The 13,051-nt window shown below is 42.3% G+C and overlaps 1 protein-coding gene across 1 annotated transcript in view; it reads right to left on the minus strand.

The window, feature by feature from the left end:
- dgkg (diacylglycerol kinase, gamma) overlaps positions 1-13,051 on the minus strand; it is a 185,372-nt gene that overhangs the window by 143,376 nt on the left and 28,945 nt on the right. The window contains exon 3 of the mRNA XM_085384270.1: positions 8,124-8,200. Within this exon, the coding sequence (XP_085240396.1) occupies positions 8,124-8,200 (77 nt within the window). The remainder of the gene's footprint in view (positions 1-8,123; positions 8,201-13,051) is intronic.

The raw sequence follows: 13,051 nt of genomic DNA on the forward strand, positions 1-13,051 counted from the left end.
TGCCTCGTCGGCTGCAGCTCCGGCCTGTGCCTCGTCGGCTGCAGCTCCGGCCTGTGCCTCGTCGGCTGCAGCTCCGGCCTGTGCCTCGTCGGCTGCAGCTCCGGCCTGTGCCTCGTCGGCTGCAGCTCCGGCCTGTGCTTCGTCGGCTGCAGCTCCGGCCTGTGCTTCGTCAGCTGCAGCCTCAGAGCCTTCATCCTCGCCCGGTCCGGCCTCTGCATCAGCTGCTCCTGCTCCGCCTGGTCCGGCTCCGGCTTCAGCCTCAGAGTCTTCGTCCTCGTCTGGCCCAGCCTCAGAGTCTTCGTCCTCGTCTGGCCCAGCCTCAGAGTCTTCGTCCTCGTCTGGCCCAGCCTCAGAGTCTTCGTCCTCGTCTGGCCCAGCCTCAGAGTCTTCGTCCTCGTCTGGCCCAGCCTCAGAGTCTTCGTCCTCGTCTGGCCCAGCCTCAGAGTCTTCGTCCTCGTCTGGCCCAGCCTCAGAGTCTTCGTCCTCGTCTGGCCCAGCCTCAGAGTCTTCGTCCTGTGCTTCGTCTGGCCCAGCCTCAGAGTCTTCAGCCTGTGCTTCGTCTGGTCCTGTGCCCACCGGGCCATGGCCAGCACGCCTGACACTGGAGAGCCGCCGCTGCCTTCCGCGCGGTCGGCCCCCTGAACTGCTCCGTCGTCTCCTTCGCCGCCGCCGCTGCCTTCCGCACGGCCGGCCTCCGGACCAGCTCTGTCACCTGTGCCACCCGCCTGGTCGGCCCCCCGACCGTGTGACCCGTGAACTCTTGTGCCTGTGGGCTCTGGGTCGGCCCCCTGAACTTTATTTGGACTATGGTCATGTGCTCCTGTGTTTTCTGTTGTTTGTTTTGTTTCCCGTTCTGGTCCCTCCGTCCTGGTCCCCCGCCTCCCGCCCTGGGTGGGTTGTTTTCTGTTTTTGTTTTGTTTCTCGGGTTTGGGCTGTCGGGAGCCAGCCCTTTAGGGGGGGGTGGTGTCATGGTCCTGGGCCATGTGGGCCCAGTATTCTTAGTTCCTTGTATTTTTGTATTTCGTTCCTTATTTAGGCCATGTTTTCTGAGTTGCCCTGTTGTGTTGTTCCCTAAGTGTTTTCCCTTCATGGCTTTTACCCCCTGTGTGCCCCTCTGTGTATCTGTGAGCCCTCGTCTCTCCTTATGTTTTATTCCATGTTTCCCCAGCCCGTTATGTCTGTGTTTTCCCCGTGCTCTCTCTCCTCCTGTCTGAACCTCTGTGCCTGTACATGTCATGTTCAGTTCACCCTGCCCTGTCTCATTATGATTATCAGTGTCACCTGTGTTCCCCGTGTGTGCCCACTTTCCTCGTTTACCCTCTGTGTATTTCTGTCTGAGTCTCCCTCTGTTCGGCGTCGCGTTCTCCCTCATGTTGTGTGTGTTCCTCCCTGTGTTTCTTGGCGAGCTTTGTATTTAGTTTTCCCAGTTTTTGTATTTCCTACGTTCTGCCGTGCCAGCATTAAAGCTGTGTTCTTTAAGTTTATCCCCGTGTCTGTGAGTCTGCATCTTGGGTCCTTCTCCTGCCTGCCACACAACGAACCATGACAGTCTGCACCTCAGAATGGAGAGAAAAAAGGTTTTATGACAATTGTTTAGTTGGGACAGGGTCGGGATCTTGTGCTTTGCAATTTCGCAATGGTCCTCAAACTTGTGCAGAGAGCAGACATTATGTTGTTTCAAACTGACACAAATTTTGTGTGAAGGATCATTACTAATGATGAGTTGGTTCTCCAGTGAAGCCTCGGCAGTTTTCCAGTTTTCAGATGAGTCGATAGTTTCCAGGCCTGGATGCAGAATTTCAGGTAATGAACGAGGCCGGAAGCAAGCCTGTGTTTTTTGGTTTGTTTTTGATTTGTCTTCAGGCAACTTTATTCCCAAAACTGGAAATCAAAATGAAGGATCGCCATTTTGACACACACGAGGAGATCCAGCACTCCTCACAGAGGCACAAGTACAAAGGGTCCATAACAGGACTTCTGCATTGGGATCTAAAAATAGCAGCTGGACTCAAAACGTTTTGATAACCTCTTATAAGGGCTCCCATCACTACCAAAGCTGTCTGTCATATTCTTCTTAGTGGGTTGTTTAAGAGTTCTGTTTCAATAATAATAATAATAATAATAATAATAAACAAAAAAGTAAATACAAGTAAAACTAGCAAATATATTAAGGTTGTACAGAATTTAGTATGTTCTAAAATAGTAGAAAGTACAATTGATTCTTTTCACTTTGAAGACAGACACACTTTTAAAATGCTTCTGTTCTGCAGGTTTGGAGCTGCTGTAACTGATGCCCATCGGAGAAGAGCACACAGTGGTAAGGATCCGCCCTCAGCTCAACACTGCTAACCTAACCCTGAGAGCTCCCAAATCCTGCCAGGCATTATTCATATCACTCGCTTCTCCTTATTTGGCCAAAAACACTGCAAGGCTTTAATCCGGTGTCCATCGTGTAGCACAGCAGATTCAGTCAAATATGCTCATGTGCACACATACCACAGAACGTACTTTATATGAAATCAGGACATACAAAAAGCTGCTTTTCATAGGTTGATACAGTGCTTTGAATCGAAGTACCTCCAGATGCATTTGCAAAAATTCTCATCCCTCTGGGAAACACTTTTTCCCGAGAGCAACTACAGGCTGTTCTCTGTGTGAGCGAGCTCAAGGCTGCTGAACTGTAAATATCTCCCAAATGACACTTTTACATGCTCCATTTAATCTTCTTCTTCTTTTTCTTCTTTTAGCCCGTCTGTCAAATGCTTTGATTGACTTTGCTTATGCATCACTGTTCCATCCACAGCTATCATTTTTGATCAGCTCTAAGCACCTGAGCAGAGAACTGCTGGGCCAGGCATGAATGAAGAACCTGCCCCAGAACTACTAGCGCGTGCTAAACAAGCAAATTCTAAGGTGTGCTTTTATAAGTTAACTACTAGAAGTTGCAAGAACAGCTAAAAAATCTTCATAAAGTAAAAAGTGAGCTGGGTTTGAGCCTGCCCCAGATCGTTTCCTGCGTGTCATTCCATCACACTCTCTCGAACAGCTTTCCTGTCTACTCTCTCCACTGTGCCGTCAAATAAAGGCTTAAAATGCCAAAAATAGAATCTAAAAAAAGAATAGCGAGTGGTTCTTTGATTGGATACAGTTGCTAGACCCTGATACTGCTGCTTAAAGCAGTCACTTAAACAGAGGAAAAAAGAGCACCACAAAAGCAGGATTTGTTCATATCTACTTATAACAAATAAAAGACTGCCTGCAATAAAAGTTTACCACCTCTGTGAAGTGGAGAAAAGCCCCAGCTAGCTTCCTCATGGAAGAAAAAAAACTGACTTTACAGCAGCCACAAATCCATCCATTCCTTTCTATTTCCTTTACCAGATTCAGGGTCTCAGGAGCCAAAGTCCACCATGGACAGGTAGCCAGTTTGACACAGAGTTGACAGAGAGAGAGATACAGCAGGCAAAATAAGTACTGAACACATCACCAGTTTTTTAAGTAAATATATTTACTTTTTTCTTTTTTTCTTTTTTTCTTTTTTTTTTTTTGCCTGTCCCGTTTGGCTCTTTTGCCATCAGAATTGTTGTCTAAAGGCAAAGAAAGATGCCCAACGGATTTACTTTACCAAATTGACCATCCCAGCCTTGCCGTAATGGTCCATTTGATTCACCTTTTATTGTTTATTTTATTTTCACTTACTGAATATGGGACAGACTTGACTGGGGGAAAGAAGGGGAGAAAGAAAGAGGGAAAGAGAAACAGCTGAGAAGAGGGACGGGGGAGAAGGGCAAAAAACAAAAACCAACAGAATGAGCAGAAAAAAGAAAAAAAAGAAGAAGAAAAAAAGAAAAAAAATGCATATATCAATCACCTGGGTCACCTGCTGAGAAAGAAAAAAGAAAACAAGTAAATATATTTCCAAAGGTGCTATTGACATGAAATTCTCACCAGATGTCAGTAACAACCTATCCAATCCACACATGCAAAGAAATCAAACCATATATTCATTCATTAGTAGTTTAAATTCTTCTGTAACCAATCTCATTATTATGTTTGCAACATTAAAGTTGCAAAGGTCTCGAGAGAGCTCATTGGTTGTACCCATCGTGAGAGGTTTCTTGTGTGATACGTTGGTAATGAGACACCTTTTTATAGGCCATCAGTTGGGACTAAGCCAGCTGATATTAATTAGCACTGCAAGATTTTTTTCTAATTAATTTCTAATTGATAGTGTATGGTGTCTTGATTTCCATGCTTTTTTCACGTATTCAATACTTTTTCCCTGTGTCATTTCTGATTATTGCACATAAGTTATGGACATCTATGGTTTGATTTCTTTGCATGAGTGGTTTGGATGGGTTGTTACCAAAATCTGGTGCGATGTCAAGGAGCTTTAGAAATATATTTCCTTAGAAAATTGGTGCCATGTTCAATACTCAGTACTTATTTTACTGGCTGTAGAACAGCGGTCCTCAACCTTGGCGCCATGGACCAGTTTAATGTCAGACAACATTTTCACGGACCGGCCTTTTAATACAACAAAATAAAATGATACGACCAAGACAAAAACTGTGGTATTTTGTTAATATAATAATAAACATGAATTCGCTGTGTAATTGTGTAACTTTATTAGCAGCGTCCTCCAGAAATGCGCCAACAACACTGAGAGTAACATCCTCCTCTCTGCCCCTTAATGCACTCTGGTCGCTATGGTAACGTGTAAATATTACTTTCAAAATAAAACACTCCTACAACACGGGAAAAGACCCAGGGAAACCGAGTTAATGATGAAAACCCTCAAAACCATAAATTTCACACCCGAGCCTCAACTCTCGCGGCCCGGTAGCAAACGAATCAAGGACCGGTACCGGTCCGTGGCCCGGGGGTTGGGGACTGCTGCTGTAGAAGAACATTCACACCTACAGCCAATTTAGAGTCACCTATGAACACACACAGAGACACAGGGAAAACATCCTGTGAACACTCTGTAAATCACAAATATTAGATATATTTTTCAAAAACATAGTGAGAACAGGCAACAATGACTGGTTCCTAAAAATAAAGATAACACTTTCTACAAGCTGTCAACACCAACTAAGCCCAGCTGGAAGTGACCCAGTCTGTCTGGTTTTGATCAGCCAGCACATCCAAATCACATCAACCTGACAATCATGAAGTGCACACCCAACTTAAACATTTTAAGCACATAAATAATTCGCATGTCTCAAAAACAGCTCTCCAAACATTTGCACTGTTTCATTGAAACCTTGGCCAACAAACAAAGTGCATAGAGCAAAGGCAAAAGGCATCACTCCCACACTGTCATGACAGATGCTTATAGAGACTGCGCCTGTTGTTAAAAGAAATCTGTGGGTGTGATGTTCAGTCTTTGTTTCTCAGTCACTCATCAGTCACTGAGAATGATAGGGCGATATTTATTTGTTTGCTAAATTGGAGAAAACCCAACAACACCGACAGCTCCATGTGTCAGTCATTTTTCATTATTATTATTATCAGTGTAAAAATTCCGGACCACACTTTGGCTAAAAATAAAAGCTCAATAAAAACAATGAGTGAGTGGGAAGAAAGAAAGGTCTACTTCCTGAGTGGATTCCACAACAGCTAGCTTGATGCAGCGATGACTCATTGGGGGTTATGTATGCGCACACGCACAGACACACATGCACAAGCGCACACACACTGATGGATGGCAGATGCAGGGCTAGAGTCGTCACGGTGGCGCCAGGTGACAACGGGGTCTCAGAAAGCCCACGTGAACATTAAGTCTGGTTCTGTGGCGCCAAATGTCCAGCCAGGCTGTTAGTTGTGTCATCGCAAATACTGAGGACAATCGTACAGCCAAGTGGAGGTGATAATGAACAGAGTAAGAAAGAAAAATGAGGCTCTCATATGAGAATATAAAGGTGGCAGGGAGAGGCTGAACATCACATGAGAACATAGATTTAATGAACATCAGTTGATTACCTTCACCAGTCCTCCACTCCGACGTATAAAATTAGCCCTAAGCCATATGAAATGTTAAACCATGACTCTAACCTAAATAGCTGTCTGATGCATAAGAATAGGAGATCACGAACAACAATAACAACTAACCCTTTAATATTATGACGTAGCTTTTGTTAAGATTTAGTTCAGAATACAGGCACAAAAATAATTCTTTAACTAAATACACTGGAGCTCTAATTGTGCTTTTTTACGATTAGAGGCTTTTTGTAAAAACAAAAGACCAAAAAAGACCATCGTACAAAAATAAATAAACAGAATGTCAGTGACGTAGTGACTCATTGTCAGGGTCCCCGAGCAGTTATGGACTTATGTTATATTATATGTATTTTTGGTGTTGCTGCCCCTCTTCTCCATGCTTGCACATATGTGTGTGTGTGTACGGATGCAGGTGTTTCTGTGAACAGCTGCCTCTTCTTCTCTCATTCTCTCCCCCTCCCTCTCCTGTTCCTACTTCAATCATGAAACTGATCAATGATCAGCTGATCGGCTTTTCTCTCGCGTTTGTTTATCGCCCACTTTGCGCCAGAAAGAGGAACCCAGCAGATGTCGTGCTAAACAACAGCAGCACGTTTAAGCTTGATCAGCTGTTGTTAGAATGTATTTAATATTAATTTCTAGCATCAGCTGATGTTTGCTGGAGCCACAGCTGTAAAGCTGCTGGTCATGATGTCTGTTTAGATATGTGGTGAGAGGGAAACATAAAGATGAAACCAGGAGATGTCCTTACTGAATCATCAGAGCTGAACAGGTGATGGAGAAACAGATTTACCTTTTAGGTGACATGAATGAGTTGAAGGGAAGTTATGAACTGTTTCTGAGAGACAAATAACACCAGGATCCTTTTCTAAGTAGCTGACAGCTGGTAACTGTGCAGGGGCGGGTCTAGCAAAGTTTTGCCAGGGGGCCAGGTAGGGCATTAACAGGGAAAGGGGGGCACAAAGAAATACTTTTCTTTCTTATTCTCATTTAAAATATCTAGCTTTTATTAAATAATTATCTGAATCTTACGAACAAAGTTTTTATCTGACGTAAAATGTATAGAAATCATACATATACCAAAAAGACAGGGTACATCACTGTCACAACAGCATTTGTTTTCATTCAAAGGCTTTATAGCTTTAATACCTGGTGGGCCGGTCTGTAGTGAAAATGCCCGATTTTTTTGTCCCAGTCCAGCCCTGCAGGTTAATACTGGCAGTGTCACCATGCCAGCTGACTGTATTTATCATCAGCCAGTGTTGTTCTTTATACATCAATATTACCATAGTTTACCATGAGGCAGCATAGAAAGTATTTACTTGCTTTCAGGTTTTATTCAAATGTTAGTCTTTTCAGTTGTTTCCCCACTTTTTCCCTGTTTCAAAATCAAACACCAGTTTGTGAGAAGATTGTCTTCTTTTTTTTAATAGGCAGATAAAGTTTTGCATTGGCATTGGCTAATTGTTAAAAATGTTATAAAAATTTTAATATTCAAAAATGTTTTTGCCCAAAACATATGTGCACTATATGTCAGTAAAAATACTATGCAAATATTGCTGTCCTTGAATGCTGAATAAACACTGACAAAGCACTGATTGTATCTCTTGTACTTTATCAACGCAGTATCTAAAAACTTTACAACCTAACGGTTGGTAGGATTTTTTTTTAACATTATCTGCCAATTACATCTGTCACCCTTCTCCAAATCTGTGCCGCTACCTGGCCCCCCCAACAAAAATTTTCTAGACACGCCACTGCCTAAGAAATATAGTAGTGCTGTTCAAAGCCCAGACGATGATATAAACATTTTTCCACCAAAAGCCGCAGACACAGGAGTCTACAATACAGCTGGGAGCTGATCTGCTGACATCAGGTGGCAGGTAGTGATGAATTTCGGGCTGTGTTTAAACACAGATAATCATCCTAAATTTGGGGCTGACTAAGCATTTCGAAGACTCATAGAACCCTGAGTTAGAGGAACTTAACAAGCACCTGAATAATGAGGCTGATTCTGTTTTTGTTAGTGTGCAGGAAAGAGTCAGAATATCAAGCAGAAAGGGACAAAAGATCAAAGTGCAAGAAGAATAATGGAGCAGGGAATTGTGCTGCAGACACACCTGCTCTGGATTGTATTTGGAAAGGACTCCTCCACCATGAAACTCCTCCAGCACATCCTTCAGCTTCTTTGTGGAGTCTGAAGAGGCAAGAGAAAAACTGAGTAAACACAGAGCAATGTATTTTACTTTGACTCACATACATCTTAGCCAAAATGAGGATACAAAAAATAAATAAACATGATACAACTCATAAATAAATTCCCAGATAAACACTCTCATCTGTAAGAAGGCGCTCTGGATCAGTTAAGCTGGTGAGTCAGCCTTGTTAAAAGGGGAAAGGGACATTGCGTAGTTCTCACTTTTTGATGCAAATCCTTTATACGCACACACTAAATGCCTTTGTGCAGAATACTGACCTCATCCCACAGCCATCTATCTAATAATTAGAAAGACCAAATATACATGTGTGCATGAAAACCACAGGACCACCATCACCGCAACACATACACAACAGGGTGGCTGTAGCTCAGGAGGTAGAGCAGGTCACCTACTGATCGGAAGGTTGGTGGTTCGATCCCTGGCTCCTCCAGTCTGCATGTCAAGTGTCCTTGGGCAAGATACTAACCCGAATTTGCTCTCCGATGCGTCCATCAGAGTATGAATGCGTATGAATGTCGTTAGAAAGCACTATGTATAGATAAAGTGGGTGTGATTGGGTGAATTAGGCATGTTTTATACAGCGCTTTAAGTACTCCGTGAGTACGGTGGCCCCTAGAGACAAAGCACGTACAATCTCCAAAACACTTGCAAATTCCAAAACACATGCAAACTCCAAAACACTTGCAAACTAAAGAACACATGCAAAATCCAAAACACATGCAAAATCCAAAACACTTGCAAACTAAAAAACACATGCAAACTCCAAAACACGTACAAACTCCAAAACACGTACAAACTCCAAAACACTTGCAAAATCCAAAACACTTGCAAACTCAAAAACACATGCAAATTCCAAAACACAACGGAAGTGCTCCAGGACGCTAGGGGCAGTGTTGAGCTTTTGTTACCTAGTAACTACACAAGCCAGGAAGTACCAATGACCGGATTTGGGGTCTGCAGCCTTAAAGGCCGCATTTTAAGGCCGATTACGTCACAGCGACAAGAGAAGGCTTTCCCAATTCAAAGGCTGCTCGAAATGCGGCCCTCAAATGCGTCCATAATTTCCCTGAATTTTAAGGATGGGTCGGTGTAGCCTTCATGGCCCAACATATCCCAGACTTCATAGTGCGGTGGTGGTGTGGATAATTTTGCCGAAAAAAAATGGTGGAAGCGGAGCGGAGGAAGAGTAAACTTTCAGAAGTAAGTACTGAATATTATGTCACTTATTTATGCGCAAATATTTTTTTAATGAAGAACATTAAACCATTATTGTTGGCCACATGTCGGGAAAGTTATGTGACATTAGTGATGTCTGTACTTTCAGAATTAACTTGGTTTTAAAGCCTTTACTTTAAAAAATATATATATATAGTCGACCTTAATCTTACAGAGAATGTGATGATTTTATGGATAATTAAAGTCAGTCATATATCCACAAACACAACAAGCTGAAAGTCAGTGATGCTGCTCGGTTTGCAGTCCTGAATATCACAGCACAAGGAGGATTCACTGCACTGTTAATGTTAGCTATGTTATATTGCTGCCTCTGTTCGGTGGTGTCGAGCCAAACGGACTTTAACGTGTGTTTGAACAGCTGACGGTTCACTCGTTAAGCTGAAAGAAAGATGCTTTAATCGCAGGAGTCACACATGTGTGTCCACTGTACCATCTGGGAACTCCTCTTGTTTCGTAATAACACAAACACTAAATCCTCCTTCTTTTGTGCTGTTTTGTAGCAGTGTATACACCTGAGACTGTCACCTATCTGTCTGTCCTGCACTCTCTCTCTGTTTCTTTCTCTCTGATTGTGGAATAAAAGTATGAACATGTGTTTATAAGTCACACTTGTGTTTGAATCCTGCAGCTTATCACACATTTGATTTCCATGTGTGACAACTGCAAGTGTCCAGAGTGAGGACAGACTGAGGGACCCACTGCTGCACATCATCTGATGATCCACCAGGACAAACTCAGCAGTGTGTGAGGAAGAGGAGGAGGAAGAGCCAGCAGCAGCTGACAGATGGAGAGAATAGACAGACTGTTCCCTGTTTGTGAAGGACTGCTAGAAAAGTTTAAAATAACTAATTGTCTGTCCTGAATCAGTCTTATTAGGTAATGTTCATATAATTTTATCATTCTAGTGTTTTCAGTGTGGGAGAAAGTACTCAGGGCCTTCAAGTTACACACTATGAAAGGCAGCAACAAGTTTAATATTCAGAAACCTAAAGTATGTATCAGCAGCAGAATGGAGCTAAAAACAAATGTTTGTTTCAGTTCTATGAAGCTTTGAGTGTTTTGGATCAGTAGCACTGCTGTGTTTGTTGCATCATATTGCTGTAATTGTTTATATGCTTTATATATTCTGAGGTAAGTTGATCTATAGTGTTACATCATATTCTATAAGGATGTTATGTGTTTGTAGACTTTCTGCCCAGTTTGACCCATTTAGTAGAAGCCAGCCTGTTTAAGGCTCTGATATCTATTCTGTATGACTGAAAGCAGTTATGACATGGTCTGATTTTCTCACCCAATAAAGGAATATTTCATATATCAGTCTACTCTTCATTTTATCAGAAACAGTTATCACAGCTTGTACATTTTCTTTTTATAAATATATGTAAGCAATGAGCCAAATTTAGTAATGCCAGCATACTGAAGGAACAACATGTGTCTCTTATATATGATACACCTATATATGCACTGTCAAAGATACTTGTCTTTGAGTGAAGATTTAAGGTGATAAGACATATAAATAACTGAATCTGTACTGAAGCTCAGTATTTGAGAGTAGAAAAGTGCTATATAAGAATCAGTCGATTTACCATCTGCTCCAGGCCTAGTTTCACTGGTAATCTCAGCGTTATGGAAGTAAATCTGTTGGGCATCTTTCTTTGCCTTTAGACAATAATTCTGATGGCAAAAGAGCCAAACGGGACAGGCAAAAAAAAGAAAGAAAAAAGTGTTATGGAAGTATGGAAGTGTTTCCTATATCTGCTGTGATTAGAGTGACACAAGGAGACAAATGCAGAGAATGAGGATACAGTCTCAGGTAATGTGAGACGTGGGTTAAAATACCCGATCTAGTGAGGAGACACAAATCCCTTTGCAGCTGTATCACAAAAGGCACAGGGGGTAAATTCTTGCCAAATTAAAGTATCTGGAGCTTTTGATAACAAGAGAGCAGCCAAAAATATTTTTGATACACTATATTGTCAAAAATGTTCACTCACCCATTCAAATTATTGTATTCCTCGCTACATTTTTTCTCTAAGGCAGCCAAGGTCAAAAACCCTGCTGGAGCACAGACGCAGCAAGAAAAAAGGAGGGCTTGGAGGGTGGGTTTTTGTGTGTGTGTGTGTGTGTGTGTGTGTGTGTGTGTGTGTGTGTGTGTGTGTGTGTGTGTGTGTGTGTGTGTGTGTGTGTGTGTATAGGTGGCTTCATTAATCCACTGTGCTTCTTCCACATGTTAAGTGTAAGAAAGTGCATTGTTTCTAAAAACATGCAAGTTCCTCCTCTGTAATGTGTCATTAAGTTTCTTCCATGGGAATAACTCTTCCTGCCTTGAAGAGTTTATTTTCTAAATGAGTATGCATGGATATATATGCAAATCCCTCCACTGCGTCTCCAACTCCATACATATTCACCATATCTCTGCCAAACACTAACTGTGTGCTACAGTAGGGTAAGTTGCACTGTGTGAGTAATTCACTAGACATGTCATGAACGGTTTCTAACAAAAGAATGGTGAATTTTGCAGGTTAACCAGTAAAACTCATTACCTCCCATCATGACATTTACAGGGAGTGCAGAATTATTAGGCAAGTTGTATTTTTGAGGAATAATTTTATTATTGAACAACAACCATGTTCTCAATGAACCCAAAAAACTCATTAATATCAAAGCTGAATGTTTTTGGAAGTAGTTTTTAGTTTGTTTTTAGTTTTAGCTATTTTAGGGGGATATCTGTGTGTGCAGGTGACTATTACTGTGCATAATTATTAGGCAACTTAACAAAAAACAAATATATACCCATTTCAATTATTTATTTTTACCAGTGAAACCAATATAACATCTCCACATTCACAAATATACATTTCTGACATTCAAAAACAAAACAAAAACAAATCAGCGACCAATATAGCCACCTTTCTTTGCAAGGACACTCAAAAGCCTGCCATCCATGGATTCTGTCAGTGTTTTGATCTGTTCACCATCAACATTGCGTGCAGCAGCAACCACAGCCTCCCAGAAACTGTTCAGAGAGGTGTACTGTTTTCCCTCCTTGTAAATCTCACATTTGATGATGGACCACAGGTTCTCAATGGGGTTCAGATCAGGTGAACAAGGTGGCCATGTCATTAGTTTTTCTTCTTTTATACCCTTTCTTGCCAGCCACACTGTGGAGTACTTGGACGCGTGTGATGGAGCATTGTCCTGCATGAAAATCATGTTTTTCTTGAAGGATGCAGACTTCTTCCTGTACCACTGCTTGAAGAAGGTGTCTTCCAGAAACTGGCAGTAGGACTGGGAGTTGAGCTTGACTCCATCCTCAACCCGAAAAGGCCCCACAAGCTCATCTTTGATGATACCAGCCCAAACCAGTACTCCACCTCCACCTTGCTGGCGTCTGAGTCGGACTGGAGCTCTCTGCCCTTTACCAATCCAGCCACGGGCCCATCCATCTGGCCCATCAAGACTCACTCTCATTTCATCAGTCCATAAAACCTTAGAAAAACCAGTCTTGAGATATTTCTTGGCCCAGTCTTGACGTTTCAGCTTGTGTGTCTTGTTCAGTGGTGGTCGTCTTTCAGCCTTTCTTACCTTGGCCA

Source organism: Rhamphochromis longiceps, linkage group LG16 (assembly GCF_057381845.1).
Source record: "Rhamphochromis longiceps isolate RC_006_pf linkage group LG16, R_longiceps_female_GT1.1, whole genome shotgun sequence".
NCBI classification, from domain to species: domain Eukaryota; kingdom Metazoa; phylum Chordata; class Actinopteri; order Cichliformes; family Cichlidae; genus Rhamphochromis; species Rhamphochromis longiceps.